General features: G+C 46.9%; 2 protein-coding genes across 2 annotated transcripts; one reads left to right on the top strand and one right to left on the bottom strand.

Annotated features, from left to right (window-relative positions):
- Positions 1–4,109: 4,109 nt before the first annotated feature.
- Positions 4,110–7,459, top strand: CCL1 (C-C motif chemokine ligand 1). Its single transcript, XM_031657467.1, has 3 exons — positions 4,110–4,754; positions 5,943–6,054; positions 7,180–7,459. The coding sequence occupies exons 1-3, from the start codon at positions 4,679–4,681 to the stop codon at positions 7,280–7,282; spliced, it is 291 nt and encodes a 96-aa protein (XP_031513327.1). The 5' UTR covers positions 4,110–4,678; the 3' UTR covers positions 7,283–7,459.
- Positions 7,460–9,548: 2,089 nt separating this feature from the next.
- Positions 9,549–12,884, bottom strand: CCL13 (C-C motif chemokine ligand 13). The gene is made up of 3 exons (XM_003912601.5): positions 11,576–12,884; positions 10,589–10,703; positions 9,549–10,148 (listed from the first exon to the last, which is right to left on the bottom strand). The coding sequence occupies exons 1-3, from the start codon at positions 11,649–11,651 to the stop codon at positions 10,043–10,045; spliced, it is 297 nt and encodes a 98-aa protein (XP_003912650.2). The 5' UTR covers positions 11,652–12,884; the 3' UTR covers positions 9,549–10,042.
- Between the last annotated feature and the right edge of the window lie 2,414 nt (positions 12,885–15,298).

The following is a 15,298-nucleotide window of genomic DNA, read 5'->3' as shown; positions in this document are numbered from 1 at the left end:
TTGGTGTCGGAGTCAGCAGCACATTGAAAAGCTGGGTGCCTGTGACATCCTTTGGGGCATCCCTTGGTTTTTCTGTTGCTATGAGGGGTTCTCCATGCCTCCTTCATGTTGTTTCTGAGATGTAAATAGGAGAGGGCTCCTTTAAAAAAAAAGTGCTAAATGTCAGGGGAAAAATAGGGGGAAAGGGAATGTGGGCAGAGCGTAAGGAGGTGCTGGAAAACACGAGAAAGGGCTTTGAATCCCGAGGTGTTTGGGTGCTCAGGTCCTTGCTGTGGATTTGAACTTGTGCTTTCAGGAGGTAGGGGGTCTGGTGCAGACTTGAAGACCCAAGAGGACACCCTGCTTAGGTGGGCAATGACACAAGCCTTGGTGTGAGTGTCAAGCAGCACCAGATGAGAAGGGAAAGAGACCAGGAAATGGGCCCCAGTGGGAGAGAGGGTGGCACTGCCTGGATTCATGCACTGATGCTGAGAGTGGTCCAGGATGGAGGGGAAAAGAAGGACACAGTTTCATTGAGCATCTACTATGTGTCTGGCCCTGTGGTGAGCATTTCTGCACACTCTGCAGCTCACAGGACATTGTCTGTCTCCTTGAAGCACTAACCTCGACTTAGCACAATTCCCAATACCAGGGCCTGTATTGTTTGTCTTGTCCCGCTGTGGTATCCCCCGTGTCTGGTACATATTAGGTGCTCCATGATGATTTTGAATGATCCAACTTTTTATTTTCCTCTCCCTTCCCTCCTCTTAAATCTCACTTGATCCTTCGGATAACCTCAAATAAATGTGTTTGAGGTTTGGGAAGTTTGTTTATTTATTTTCATTATTTTATTTTATTGAGACTGGACTGTTATTCTGTTGCCCAAGCTGGAGTGCAGTGGTGTGATCTTGGCTCACTGCAACCTCGGCCTCCAGGGGTCAAGCGATTCTCCTGCCTCAGCCTGGGGAGTTTATCTTAAAAACAATGAGAGTTGTGCCAAGTCCAGTTAGCTGTGGAGCTTACAATGAGAGAGCAAAGGCTTAGAAAGTGTAAATTACTTGCCTAGGGTCAAGTGGTGGAGCTGAGATCTGACCCAGTTGTGTCTGACTATCCTGCATTTCCTCTATAGCTTGCTTCCTCCCTAAGTGAGGGAACCCAGAAGACTTGACCCCAGAGCTGGACAAAGCAAGACCAGTATTTCTGTGCTTGTGTGATGCTGGGTAAATGACTTCTCCCTTGTTGGTTTCTATGCCCTGATCTGCAAGGATCAGGCTGAACTGTAGCTGCAAGGCGAGCAGGCAGGGCCAAGCCCCAGGCCACTCAGGCCATCCAGGAGGAGGAAAGAGGGCTGGAACACTCCTGGACACCTTTGGACTCCACTGGACGCTGCTGGAAGAGATGTCTTAAGAGGCAGCTGCGTGGGCCAAACTCTATCTGGTCTCTACCTATCCTCTTTTATTTGGTACTTATTTCGTAAAAGATGACTAAGAAAACCTATCTCCAGGCAGTTCTGATTTTCAAATTTCTAACGAAGAAATGTGTTCATATGAATAACTTGTTCAGTGTTTATTCTGAGAGCATCTCTTATACATCAGTCCATCCTATGCCATCTGTCCCAGCTTGTTCAGTTACACAACTATTTAATTGAGTTATTACTTGGTCCTAGTCTTTGTGCTAGAGCCTAGAGAAGTCTGTGCCCTTGGCAGTCACGTTGGGGTGGAAGAGACACCCATGAGAAACATTACGCTCCTGTGTGATAAGAGCCTCCAGCCAGTTCCTTCCATGTGCTGAGGGAGCCTGGAAAGGAAAAGCATGACTAAATCTTGCTGTTCTCTTTTTGCCTGTGCAGGTCTGACTGTGGCCACAGTGAGGCGGGGGGAGGGGAAGCGAGTGGTGGAGAGGGCAGCCCCGTTTCCCTTCTTGATTGGGCTGGCCAGCAACCCCAGGAGGAGGGGAAGAGCAAAGAATTTCCAAGGTGGCCACATTTTCCCCTGTCTGTTTCCTGCATCTAAAGGACCTGCAGTTACATTAGGCTGATTGACCACCCGCTTGTGTCTTCTCTCTCTCCTGACACCCTATGGTAAAGGCAGAAAAAAGTATTCATCTCTTGTAGAAAGACCATTCGACCCAGCAATCCCACTCCTGGGTATATACTCAAAGGAATATAAATCATTCTATTATAAAGATACAGGCACATGAACCTTCACAATAGCAAAGACATGGAATTAACCCGAATGTCCATCAATGATAGACTGGATAAAGAAAATGGTACACCCTGCACATGTGCCCCGGAACTTAAATTAAAAGTGGAAAGAAAAAGATGGATGCATAGTGCATAGTAGGATGAATAGCACATAGTATTTATTCATCTCTAACGACAAAGAGAATAGGATAGAGACAACAGTAGTTTGTGGTTTCAACCGCTTTTCAGGTGGCAGGAAGCAGTGGAAAGGATAAATGGTACTTGGTTGGTCTGAGCAGAGGAAGTTAGTTGTGGACTGTGCAAAAAGTGTATTCTCAGAGGCAGTTGCACATGAAGATGAAAAGACCAGGGCTCAAGTTCCATTGTCCCTGAGGTCAGCATGACCTTGGACAAGTTACTTTCCTCTCGTTTCATCATAATATGAAGTGATCATACGAGATATGTGATTCTTATCTTCTGGTGTCTGAGAAAATTACCTGGAAATTTTTTCTTTCCAACATGTACAGACACATGTGTTCTGATTCTGATTCTGAAATGGGACTAAAGTATTCAGATTTGTGCAAAAGCTCTCCCAGAAAACTTTAAGAGCCATTGTTGTAGATAGTCTGAAAGAGCCCTTTCAACTTGGACATTCCCATGTTTGGAGGGTGGACTAAAGGAAAGTGTTGCAGGAATTATATGGCGATCCAGCCATGAGGGTTCCACAAGAGGCTGAGATCCTATCTGCTAGATATGACAGAAGTGCCTTTGTGGAGACAATGACATTTGCAATGGGTAGGATGTTCACAGAGGGAGATAGAGAGGTGGGCTCTGCAGGTGGAGGTTACAGCAGGAGCAAAATCCCAGAGATAGTACAGCAAGTGGCAGTTATTTGCAATCAGGAATTGCAGTTAACCGAATGTGCTGGCATCCACTGAGGCATACAGACAGTGTGGAGCCACTGTGGGATTTTGAGCTGAAGAGTGCACAATCAGAGTAGATCAGTCCAGCTGTCACTCTATATGATGCACACAGGCCTCATGATTTCAATGCCTAGATTTGGCTCAGCTACTTTTTCTTGAGCACCTACTATGTGTTCTTTATTCCAAGCACTGCATACATCTTCATGACCCAGTCTTCTCTGTAATGTACATCCACATCTCTCTGCAACCACTCTCTCACTCCTGTCACTCTCCTTGGACCCTACACTTCTGCTTTTCCTGATGATTTGAAATGAAATGTGCTCCCTTATGCCTTGTTGTCCTCATACAAAACCCTGTCTCTACTTGGCATTCCCCTCTCCACATCAGCACACAGGAGATGTTGCTTAAAGAACATTCTCCTGGCTGGGGTGGTGGCTCACACCTGTAATCCCAGCGCTTTGGGAGGCTGAAGCAGAAGGATTGCTTGAACCTAGGAGTTCAAGACCAGCCTGGGGAACACAATGAGACTCCATCTCTATGCAAATACAAAATTAAGAAAAGAATTATCTAGGAGAGGTAGTGCACACCTATAGTTCCACCTACTTGTGAGACTGAGGCAGGGGGATCGCTTGAGCCCAGGAGTTTGAGGCTGCAGTGTGTTTGAGCCACTGCCCTCCAGCCTGGGCGACAGAGTGGGACTCTAGAAAAAAAACAAAAAGGGAAAATTTCCCTGGCAGGACTCTCAGATGCTGGTGAGCAACTCTCAGTCCTCTCTGTAACCCCGATATAATGCATCTATCTCTGTGCTTACACTGGGTGCCTTTCACGTGTTTATCTGTGAGTAGAAGAGAAGTGGCTCGAGATCAGGCAGTGCTCCTCATTGATAACCGCCTTCCCTGGGGCTAACCAAGGACTTAGAACAGAATAAGCTGTTGAAAAGTGTTGAGGATTGAAAAAAAAAAAAAAAACAGAAAAAAAGAGAAATGGCCAATATCTAGGCCAGTCACTTGACATAGAGAATGTTATTTAATTCTTATCGCACATCCTTGAGACATGCATTGCTATTTGCATTTTGTGTGAATATGCATTTTGGTAAGTTTATGTAATCCCTCCTCTGCAGAACTGGGATTCAAATGCAGGTGTATCTCTGCTCAGGTCCCAACTCTTCTACCCTGAAGCAGTAGTACATGCCTGGATGGAATGACGTAGGGTTGGATAAGCCACACACAGGCCACTTCCTCTCACTTACTTTTCTTTGCTTACCACTCAACCAGGGCAGTTCCCACGCACTTTTTCAAGATTCTTATCTGCTCCCACACTTGGGGAAGTTCCCAATGCAACCTATCAATCCATGACCACAAATAACACCCAGGAGAGGTGGGGAAAGGAGTTTACCACATGGTCACTGGGTGTGAGCAACTGTTCCCTGTCCCTATGGCTTCCCACTTGTGGCTCCCACCATGGCCTGGAGTTTTGGGTGGAGTTTTTTTTCAAATAAAAGCCCTCGGCATCTCAGGATGGCACAGTGGTGAGCTCTTAGCTTCACCAGGCTCATCAAAGCTGCTCCAGGAAGGCCAGAGCCAGACCAGAAGACATGCAGATCATCACCACAGCCCTGGTGTGCTTGCTGCTAGCTGGGATGTGGCCACAAGACGTGGACAGCAAGAGCAGTGAGTGTGGCAGGCATCACTTTGTGTCTCTCTAGGGAGGGCAGAAACATGGTCAGCCACTCTGGGGTTGGAGCAGGCCTCCTTGAACTCACCAACTCAGTCTCCCCTCTTCCTAGCTAAAGAGGAGGAATGGTGAACTTGGACGGGCTGGGGGTGAGAGCCAGTAGGAGAACCATGAGTTGGGGCAAACACAGAGAACTGAACTGCCAGCTTCAGTACAAGGAGGCTCTGCTTCATCCAGACCCAAGGGAGGGAACCTGTGAGGTTACTTGGGTAAAGCGGGGAGGCCCGAGGTCCAGGGGAGGGCCTGGGTGTAGCTTCCACAGTGTGACAGACACAAAGCAGAGTCTGAAGGCAAGACTGGGCTCTAACAGTTGGCTACTCTTGGGCAAGTCACTTTAGCTCTCAAACTCTGCTTTCTCTGTCAGTGAAATGGAGTTGATTATGTCCGCTCTCCAAGGCTGTCTGGAGAGTAGCAACCTAGTAAGAGGCATGAAAGGGGTTGCAAACAGAAAAACTAGGAGGAAGAAGCTGAGGTTGGAATGCAGGTCTCTTGTGGGGTGTGGTGTGGAAGGAGAATGCACAAATGAACAGAGTGGGGGTTGGGGGCTGGGAAAGAGCAGAGGACCAGGGCAGGAGGGGATTCAAGAGATTGAGTAGGGCAGCTAGCTAGTTCCTGGGAGCTCTTCCCTTGTCATCTCATCAACTTGGAGTCCTCAAACAATTCCTAATCTTCCCCAGATCAGGTCTGTGAACTGTGGACCACCGTGTCCTGCATCAGACTGACCAGGTCCTCGGGGTGTGGGGCCCAGGACCCTTGGACATGAGTACTGGGGTAGAACCATGCATGTGCGGTGAAATACCAAAACTGGATGAGCCTTTAGAAACCAGGCTCCAAAAAGTCTTATTTTACAGATGGGAAGTCTAGGGCTGCGGTGAAGGCACATCTTCCTCAAGGCCATTCAGCTGGGGTGCGGGGAGTTCTGATCTGAACCCCAATCTTCTGACTCTTTACCTAGCCCCAGAACGAGGTGGCTGATGAGACAGAGCCATGCCGGCACCCTCCGGATGTGGTCCCCAAACCAGGGCTTGTCCTGGGAGGTGTTTTTTTGCTTGTTTTTTAAAAATTGTGCTACAGGTGAGAGTTTGAGAAATGGATGCAAACCATCGTTTGTGCTCCTCTTCCAGTGCAGGTACCCTTCTCCAGATGTTGCTTCTCATTTGTGGAGAAAGAGATTTCCCTGCGGGCAATCCAGTGTTACAGAAATACCAGCTCCAGCTGCTCCAATGAGGGCTTAATGTAAGTGATCACCTGCTCAATCTCTCCCTAGAGAACAGAACCCCGCCAGCCTGGAATTAGAAGAGTAGACACTAGATGACAGTATTTTACCAGAATAAAGTTTCTAAACCCAGAGTTGCCAGCGTCTGGGTGCAAACCGCGCTTGGGCGCTAGAGGGAGCATGGAGCTTCCTAGCAAGTGTGAGGAAGGACACATCTGTGCTCCTGCAGTGACTTGTGTTTCCTGAAACTCCAAGGTGCCAAGTATTACATCCCAGCATTATGCGCTAAGAGGAAGGAATTGTTTAACAAAAGCACAAGGGGTTATTGTGCACTGGAAAGAGCAAGGGAACCAGGATTAGTTCCTGTCTCTAGATTTGGAACCCATAGTCTTGGGTGACCGTGGACAGGTAACTCCTTTGTACCTAATTATCTGCGTATCCTTCTGTATTCCTTATCCGTGAAGGGGCATAAACATAGCTGCATCACAGGGTCTTTACAAACTTAACTGGGGTAGCTTTCACTCACCAGTCAGTATTTTAAGGCTTTTTTGTGTATATTCTCTCTGTCGATCCTCTTGGGGTACATATTTTTGTTATCATGAAAAGTGAGGTTCAGGAAGGTAGAGATATTTGTCTAAGATCAACTAGATAGTAAGAGACAGAGTTGGTCTATAGATTGGACAATAGTCCAGTTTAGGAAGTAGACAGATCAGAAGAGAAAAATACACACACACACACACACAGGCACACACACACACACACACACACGCACCAACACGTGAGTCCAACGCAACAAGTAAGGCCCCAGATGGACACAGAAACATTAAAGTTGGAGCAGAGAGCTATTCTAGGATGCGAATTTCTCATCGTCAGAATGTTTTCAGGCTCTTCAGCCCCACCCTGATACACCAAATTGAAACCAGGAGAGGGGTCCAGGAAGCTCAATTCATAAGCTCCTGGTGCTTTGGCTGTTCCCCACAGTGCAAACCACACATCCTGTACAGCAACTTCATTTACAGAGGGGAGCCCAAGGCCCAGCAAGAGCAGCTTAGGGGACCTGGCAGCCGGAGGAGATGGGGCTTGTGTGGTGCTCACCCAGTGGTGGCTTGGGTGGTTCAGCCTTCTCTCTTATTCTCTGTTCACAGATTCAAGCTGAAGAGAGGCAACGAGGCCTGCGCCTTGAACAAGGCTAGATGGGTTCAGAATCACATTAAAAAGTTGAGCCACTGCCTGCCAAAAAGAAAATGAGCAGATTTCTTTCCATTATGGGCTCTGGAAACCACGTAGCTTCACCTGTCCCGGAAACCCCCAGTCCTATACCATTCCTTCTGCCCCGCTTTTGCTGGGTCACAGAGGATCTGCTTGGTCTTGATAAGCTATGTTGTTGCACTTTCTACATTTAAATTATAGAATGATCAACCCCCAGCCCTCTGTGTCTCTTGGATTTCAGAGTGAAAACTTGATTGGCGTTGAGAGGTGGAAGCCAGGGGCAGAAGGATGGGGCAGGAGGAGGGAGACATGTTGTACCTGGTGCCAGAGGAACTGAGCTAATAAGTGACTCAGTACCTCTCAGTGACTGCCTTTGTCCTGGGGGGTAAGCTTTGACTCGGGGTGGTGGTGCAGATTCTCTGCCTCTAGATTTGGCTGCCAAGAGGGGTACAGTGGAACAGAAAGTTGGGGTTCACAGCTGGGTCCACATTTGGGTGCAAGACCCTTCTCTGTAAGAAGAGAAAAATACACACATACACATACACACACACACAGGCACACACACACACACACATGCACCAACACACGAGTCCAACACAACAAGTAAGGCACTTCTCCCTAAGAAGAGAAAAATACACACACACCCCCACCCACACACACACACAGGCGCGCACACACACACACACGCACCAACACATGAGTTCAACACAACAGGTAAGGTCCCAGATAGACACAGAAACATTTCTCTGCCCAGCAGCCTCGGGGGGTGATGTTATCACCAAATCACAGCTGCCCTAGCTGGAGGGGATCATGTGAGGTTGTCTGCCTGTAAAATGTTGCTAAACCCACTTTACAGATGAGGTGACTGAGTGCTAAAGAGAGATGCGGCAATTCAGGGGCAGATCTGGTGTTAGAGCCCAGGGCCGTTGCCTCCCAGGATAATTCCTCCAGGTGTCCCAAATTGCCAAGTGTACTGCCTGACGCAGCGTGGTACCAGATCTGGGGGACAGGCCCTGCTGTTGTCAGCAGTGCCCATCTCTCCTTGAGGAAGATCTCGCTGGGTGTCCAGGCATGGGTGGGTTCCGAGTCTGATTGAAATGCCCACCCAGCTTATCTGGAGGAGTGGGGCTGTCTTGGGAAGAGCAGGAGAACCCTCGGTGGACATATAGGAAGAGGAGGCCCGATGCCTTAAAAGGGACATTCACAAGCTCCAATTTGTACAACGTGTGATTCAAGGAAGAATAGCCAAGGAAGGAAGTATTTCTAGGTCTTGGGGTTGGCACACCTTTACCTTTAAAGGTCACTTTTAGAGGACAAAGGTCTCATGCTGTGTTTCCCTCATTCCCCATTCAACACGTCACACATCTGGCCCAGTCTTCTTAATCTGTTTCCTCCCCTCCACCCCCATGACTGCCCTTCCTCAGCCCTTATGACTGCCCCCCATCACACATCTGGCCGTCTTCTTTATCTGCCTCCCCTCTTCCACCCCCATGACTGCCCTTCAGCCCCTATTTTCTCTTGCTTGGACTATTGCAGTAGGCTGTTTTCAGCCCTCCCTTCTCAACTCCATCTTATCCACAGCCAAAAGCTACTCTTCCTGGCATCCATTCTTCCCTCTGGATAACTCAAAAACCTTCATACCTTCCTCCTGCCTTTGGAACTGAGTCTAAATTCCCCACCCTGATATTCTAATTCCTCTAGAACCTGCCCTCAACTTTCCTTTCTACATGTCTCCAACTTTTACACTCTGGAAACCCAAATCTGACCGTTTGGGGATATTCCTCCCAGGCCCTCTCCCCACATTGCCCTCTTGGCCCTCCCCTAAAAGAATCTTTGCTATGACCACACTTTCCCATCCTCTAAGGTCTGTTCGGCCCAAGTGCCCTCTTCCCTACCAAGCCTGAGGCTCACTAGGACTTGGTCATCTGGTTTCCCTCTGGGTGTCAAGTGCACATGAAGTCTGAATCACTTGCTGCTTCGAGTGGGGAGGCATAGATTGGGGTGGGAGACTAGAGGGGGAGGGAGGGGTTTACTTTTGGCAGGAGTATGATTTTAAAGAAAGAAATGAACTGAATATGAAACTGATGAGTTGCGAGCCAGGAGCACCCATGCTGAGGACTGGAGCCATTGTTCCAGAACAGCCTGGGCTGGTGAGGCAGGCCCTCCCTGAAACTCAGATGAGCCAGGCTAGCCTCACGGCCAGGGCCTCTGTACATCCGCCATCCACTGGCATGCTCTGCCATCCACCCACACCTCCTAGAGCTCCTACTGGTTGGAAGTCACTCCTGAAGAAAACACCACTGTGTAAGAGATTTTAAATAAAGTGTATTTTCTGTAAAATGTCAGCAGTCCTACCATTGCATTCATCTTTCCACAATAACATATTTAGCAACGCCTCACATTCACCTCCCTACATTGGGAGGATGCATCGCCTCCCTACATTGCAGCATCCCTTCATGTCCATGACTCCCACAGGCACGCTCTCAACCTCTGGGAGCCAAAGAGAAACCCACTGCTAGCAGCTCACAGTGGAAGGGAAGGGGGCTTACAGACAGCAACCAACTTGCTCAACGCCTTGCTTTAAAAAAGATCACTAATACTCAAATAAACTCCAAGCCAGCAACAAGTCATATAATAGCCAATATTACTTAACACATAGTACATTTTGAATCACAAAACAGAATGCATCCAATTTGAAAATTATGGTAGAAATATTCCAAAGTATAGAAGAGGAGGCCGGAGGAGAATGGAAAAGTCATTTCACATACTCCCGCTTGATTTCAGTGGGGGTAGCAGAGTTCAAGTCTTCAGCGTGTGAGCTTTCTGGCCCAGGTGCTTCATACAATTCTGGACCCACTTCTCCTTTGGATCAGCACACATCTCCTTGCCCAGTTTGGTTCTGAAGCTGTGGAGGAAGGAAAGCTGGCGCAGTAAGATGGAATCCTTTGAGGGTTTACCTAGGAGATGACACACTGGGCTCTAAACCTGCCTGACCCACCTGCTACAGGTGAAGAGGCACCCCTGCGGGACAGGAAGTAGGAGGTGTGTGGACAGAAGGGGTCTCTGGAGGCAACCAGTGCTCTTGCTGCCCCTGGGAAACTGATCTTGGCGTCTGCTAAAGGGTGTGGCCTGGTGCCCATCCAGCAAGCAGGGCATGGGAAATTATAGGCCGTCTTCGGGCCTGTTGTGCAGCCAAAATAGGAGGATTTGCATCACATAGTCTGGTTAGATCTCATCCTGAGTAAGATCCCAGGTCAGTCTGATGTCTGTCTCCTGGGGCAGAATTTTGGACTGGGGAATGTGGGGTTGGGGAGGAGCCAGGTGAGCAGGGACTTTTCTACCCACATGACAGCCTTCTGGGGACACCGGCTGGTGGTGATCCGATAGCTCTTCAACCTCTGCAAGGAGATCTTCTTACTGCTAAATGTGAAGCAGCAAGTGGATGGGACGTTGAGTGCATCTAGAAATAGTTACAAATAAAAAGCTTTGAGAATATTTTAGGCTTTTCTCAGCTTGAATACAGCAGGGAGCATCTGTATGGGATGCAAAGCAAAGAGGAAGAAGTAGATCTTACCTACCTCCAAGCCCAGCGCTCCCGCCCTAGACCCCGAGGTGAGGTGGGACCTGTGACATGGGCCTCAGGATCTCAAAGGCTCAGCTGCATGGTGAGGACATGTCACTGCCATCTAGGGGGAGGCCATGGGCAAGGCCAGTGGGAAAGGTACTGGGTGTGGTCCCAGATGTGCAGAGTTTGGGAAAATCAGATGAGGTCTAAGAAAAGGCCCTAAATTTGGAGTCAGAAGCTTAGGTTTCATTCTTGCTCTGGGATAACCTGGAGGTGGGCGGGTATGTCCCTTCTGTCTCCAACATGGGCTTCAGCTTTCTATCTTTAAAATTAGATGTTAAAGTGAACCTCTGAGGAGCCTTACTATTCTGGTGGGCTTAGAAGTGGGGCACTTGGCTGGACATGGCTGCTCACACCTGTAATCCCAGCACTTTGGGAGGCCGAGACGGGAGGATCACTTGAGGTAAGAGTTTGAGACCAGCCTGGCCCACATAATGAAACCCCTTCTCTACTAAAAATACAAAAATTAGCTGCACGTGGTAGCGGGTGCCTGTAATCCCAGCTACTCAGAAGGCTGAGGCAAGAGAATCGCTTGAACCTGGGAAGCGAAGGTTGCAGTGAGCCAAGATCTCACCCATGCACTCCAGCCTGGGCAACAGAATGAGACTCGATCTAAAAAAAAAAAAGTGGGAGCACTTGGACTTAGGTCTTCCTTGAAGAGAGAAACAGAGGGAAAGAGAGGGAGAGGGGAGGTGATGGTGACTTACCTGGCTGAGCAAGTCCCTGGGGATTGAAAGGTGCTGTTATAAGCAGCAGGCAAAGAAGCGCTGCAGAGACTTTCATGTTGAAGGGTAAGAGTTGGAGATTTCACAATGTTTCTTTGCCTCTCTGCTCCTCTGGCTGTTCTGCCTGCCTTTTATAGGGAGTGGGGAGGCTTGGAGCTCTCAGAGGACCTTGGCGTGAGTAGGGTGTTGACCAAGTCATGATGAAGGGGGATCCTGAATCTGCTGAGCTGGAGCTGGGCACCAAAAACTTTTTTAGGAAATGCAAGAGGGAAGCTGAGGGCTGAAGCAGCATGGCATGGCTTCCTTCTGGCTGTCCAGGCCACAAGGAGCCAGAGAGGAAAAAGGGACACAGATGTGCCCCAGCCACTCACCATGGGAAGCCATCCAAGGAGCTGTTTTCTGCTTACTTTCTCTAGCAGAAAAAAGAAAAACAATGAAAATTAACTCCTGTAGAGAAAAGAGTGCTATGCTAAGGACTCTGTTCATGTTATATATTTAGTTTGAGGAGGTACGTACCATTATGATCATGCCCATTTCATAGATGAGGAAATGGATGCAGAGAGATTAAATAACTTGACCAAAGTCTTCTGGGAAATGAGTAGGAAAGCTAGAAGAGAAAGCTAGTCTGCTTATATTTTATCACCAAGGTAGTTTCAAACTTTCGTTTAGCTGCAGAAGTCTTTTTCCAAGTCAACTTTTATGTGGAAGTCTAATATCTGAAACAGATTAAGTCAAGTTCTGATGACAGGGGCTCCTTACATTCCATAATATGACCCCTTCTGCCCCTCAGGCCCAGAGGGACATGGTTCAAACACCTCTGACTGATGCGAGCCCCCTGTTTCCAGGAAGGACCATTGGGTTTCTGGAGCTGTTGATGGGAGGGTTGGGGTGGTCCTCAGAGCAAAGACGTGAGGTGTTTGGCCCATTCCTGGGCTCTTCCTGCGAGGGGCACATACCTGGGAGCTGGGAGTTGGGGAGGGAATGGCTTAGAATGGTTGAACATGTCCCTTCCCCACTCATCCCTAGCTCCAAGACTTAGCACAATTTTTGTGCCTTCCTGGAATACTCATCCCTCTACATTCCACTCTAGCAAAATAAGCCCAGGGAAAGTAAAGGGAAGAAATAAACAGCTAGGATTAGAGAAATAGGAAACAGTAAATATTAGAAAGGATAGATGAAGCCGAAAGTTGGTTCTGTAGCCTATAATGAAGCTAAAACTCTCCTGAACTGACCATGAAAAAAAAGAAAAAAAGGGGCCGAGGCCAGGGGGATCACTTTAGGTCAAGAGTTCTAGAGCAGCCTGGAGAACATGGTAAAACCCTGTCTCTACTAAAAAAAAAAAAAAAAAAAAAAAGAAAAATTACCCAGGCATGGTGGCACATGCCTGTAATCCCAGCTACTTGGGTGGCTGAGGCAGGAGAATTGCTTGAACCTGGGAGGCAGAGGTTGCAGTGAGCCAAGATTGTACCACTGCAACCCAGTCTGGGTGACAGTGAGACTCTGTCCCAGAAAAAAAAAAAAAAAGAAAAGAAAAGAAAAAGAAAAAAGGAAAAGGTACATATAATCAGTTGCAGAGTCTGCAGACACCAAAAAGAAAATAACAAGAACCTTATGCCAGGAATTTAATTTAGAGGAAATGGATGAATTTCTCAAAAATCCAGCTCACCAAGGTGCACAAACAAATAAAAAATACAGAGTCATTCTAAAGCTATTAAAGAAAAGGAATCAGGAATTGAAAGTCTTCCCACAAAACATTCTCTGGGCTCAAAGGGCATGAACAGCTAATTCCTCCAAGCATTGAAGGAAGCAATCATTTCAATCTTGTGCAATCACTTCTAGAGAATATCAGAAGATTGTACATCACTCAGTTCATTTTGAGTCCTACCTAACTTTGACACAAAAATGTGTCAAGACCCACATGAGAAAAGGATATTACAAGTTTGTCCCTTCAGACACACATTCCATTCTTTTCCATTCTATTCTCTGCCTTAGGAAACCAGCCTTGGTGGGTCACATCAGTAAGGTTGCTGGTCTTCTAGCTTCTGAATGGGTTTAGGCGCAAGGGAGCTTCTGAGGACATTAGAGCAGGGAGAAGAGTTAAGTTGAGGTTCTTCTTCCTATGTTGTCTCCCTGTGTTCCTCAACCTGGATATATCCCTCAACTAATGGTTTTAACTTCTTTCAAGGTGGTTTCTCTATGACTTTCCTATCCAGGTTTGCTGAGTTACCCCCTGTTCTTTCTTTTTTTTAGTTGTAGGAGTATAATCATGTTCTTTTTAAAAATATTTTATTTTATTTTAAGTTCCTGGATATGTGTGCAGGATGTACAGGTCTGTTACATAGGTAAACATGTGCCATGGTGGTTTACTGCACCTATCAACCCATCACCCAAGTAATAAGCTCCACCTACATTAGCTATTTATCCTGATGCTTTCCCTCCTCTCACCCCTGACAGGCCACAGTGGAATAGCCAAGACAATCTTAAACAAAAAGAATACAGCTGGAGGTATCACGCTACCCAGCTTTGAACTATACTACAAGGCTAGAGTAACCAAAACAGCATGGTACTGGTACAAAAACAGACACATAGACCAATGGAACAGAATAGAGATCTCAGAAATAAGACCACACATCTACAACCATCTGATCTTTGACAAACCTGACAAAAATAAGCAGTGGGGAAAGGATTCCTTATTTAATAAGTGGTGCTGGGAAAACTGGCTAGCCACAGGCAGAACATTGAAACTGGACCCCTTCCTTATACCTCATACAAAAATGAAATCAAGATGGATTGAAGACTTAAATGTAAAACCCCAAACTATAAAAACCCTAGAAGAAAATCCAGGCAATACCATTCAAAACATAGGCACAGGAAAAGATTTCATGATAAAAATGTCAAAAGCAATTGCAACAAAAGCAAAAATTGACAAATGGGATGTAATTAAACTAAAGAGCTTCTGCACAGCAAAAGAAACTATCATTAGAGTGAACAGACATCCTACAGAAAGGGAGAAATTTTTGCAGTCTAACCATGTTCTTAATAGCCTAAGGATGCCAAACACCCCTGTGGTCTCTCTTCACTCACTTACATCTTTGTAAATAGCTTCTTTACTAAACCTTTCTCCAAGTCTTCCATTTTAAGTGTTACCTATTTCTTGCTGGGACACTTACTGACATTGAATTGGCCCCATAGAACTTCCAAATGGGATTCTGTGATTGGGTTGCTCATATATTTTAGGTGCACCATGGAAAGGGGCACAGGAATAGGATCTGTCGACATCATGATTACTTTAATTACCACCAGTAGTAACATGGCAGACTGCTTTAACAAGCCTGCCAGGTGATCCTGAAATACACAAAAATTTGAGAACTATGGGATTGTAGCACACCCTACTGTCATCACTGATTTATAAAGAATAGCCCCTACAGAGCTCTTAAGCATCCTGCCCTCCTCCCACAACCACATCAAAACATTTCTTAATACCTCGATTGAAGGGAATATCCCCCTGGGCCTCCCAGCTGCTTGCACATAGATAGACTAGATCCATTCCAACAGATCCACTTCCCTGAGTCTCTGGATTCTTTCCTAGCATTACAGTGAATTTCTGGAATTTCAACTTCATTAACTGCAGGCTTCTTATTTTTTAATTTTTAATTTTTGTGAGTACATTGTAGGTGTGTATTTTTATGGGTTACATGAGATATT

Source organism: Papio anubis, chromosome 17 (genome assembly GCF_008728515.1).
Source record: "Papio anubis isolate 15944 chromosome 17, Panubis1.0, whole genome shotgun sequence".
In the NCBI taxonomy this organism is placed as follows: domain Eukaryota; kingdom Metazoa; phylum Chordata; class Mammalia; order Primates; family Cercopithecidae; genus Papio; species Papio anubis.
Note: the sequence above shows the minus strand (reverse complement) of the source record. Positions and strands in the feature narration are given on the sequence as shown.

Excerpts from the sequence above, each read along its gene's own strand:
- CCL13 (XM_003912601.5), bottom strand. The coding sequence starts at position 11,651 with ATGAAAGTCTCTGCAGCGCTTCTTTGCCTGCTGCTTATAACAGCACCT. Across the intron at positions 10,704-11,575 it reads CCAGGGACTTGCTCAGCCAG|ATGCACTCAACGTCCCATCC; the intron begins GTAAGTCACCAT and ends AACTATTTCTAG. Across the intron at positions 10,149-10,588 it reads TGTCCCCAGAAGGCTGTCAT|CTTCAGAACCAAACTGGGCA; the intron begins GTGGGTAGAAAA and ends CTTCCTCCACAG.
- CCL1 (XM_031657467.1), top strand. The coding sequence starts at position 4,679 with ATGCAGATCATCACCACAGCCCTGGTGTGCTTGCTGCTAGCTGGGATG. Across the intron at positions 4,755-5,942 it reads AGACGTGGACAGCAAGAGCA|TGCAGGTACCCTTCTCCAGA; the intron begins GTGAGTGTGGCA and ends CTCCTCTTCCAG. Across the intron at positions 6,055-7,179 it reads TGCTCCAATGAGGGCTTAAT|ATTCAAGCTGAAGAGAGGCA; the intron begins GTAAGTGATCAC and ends CTCTGTTCACAG.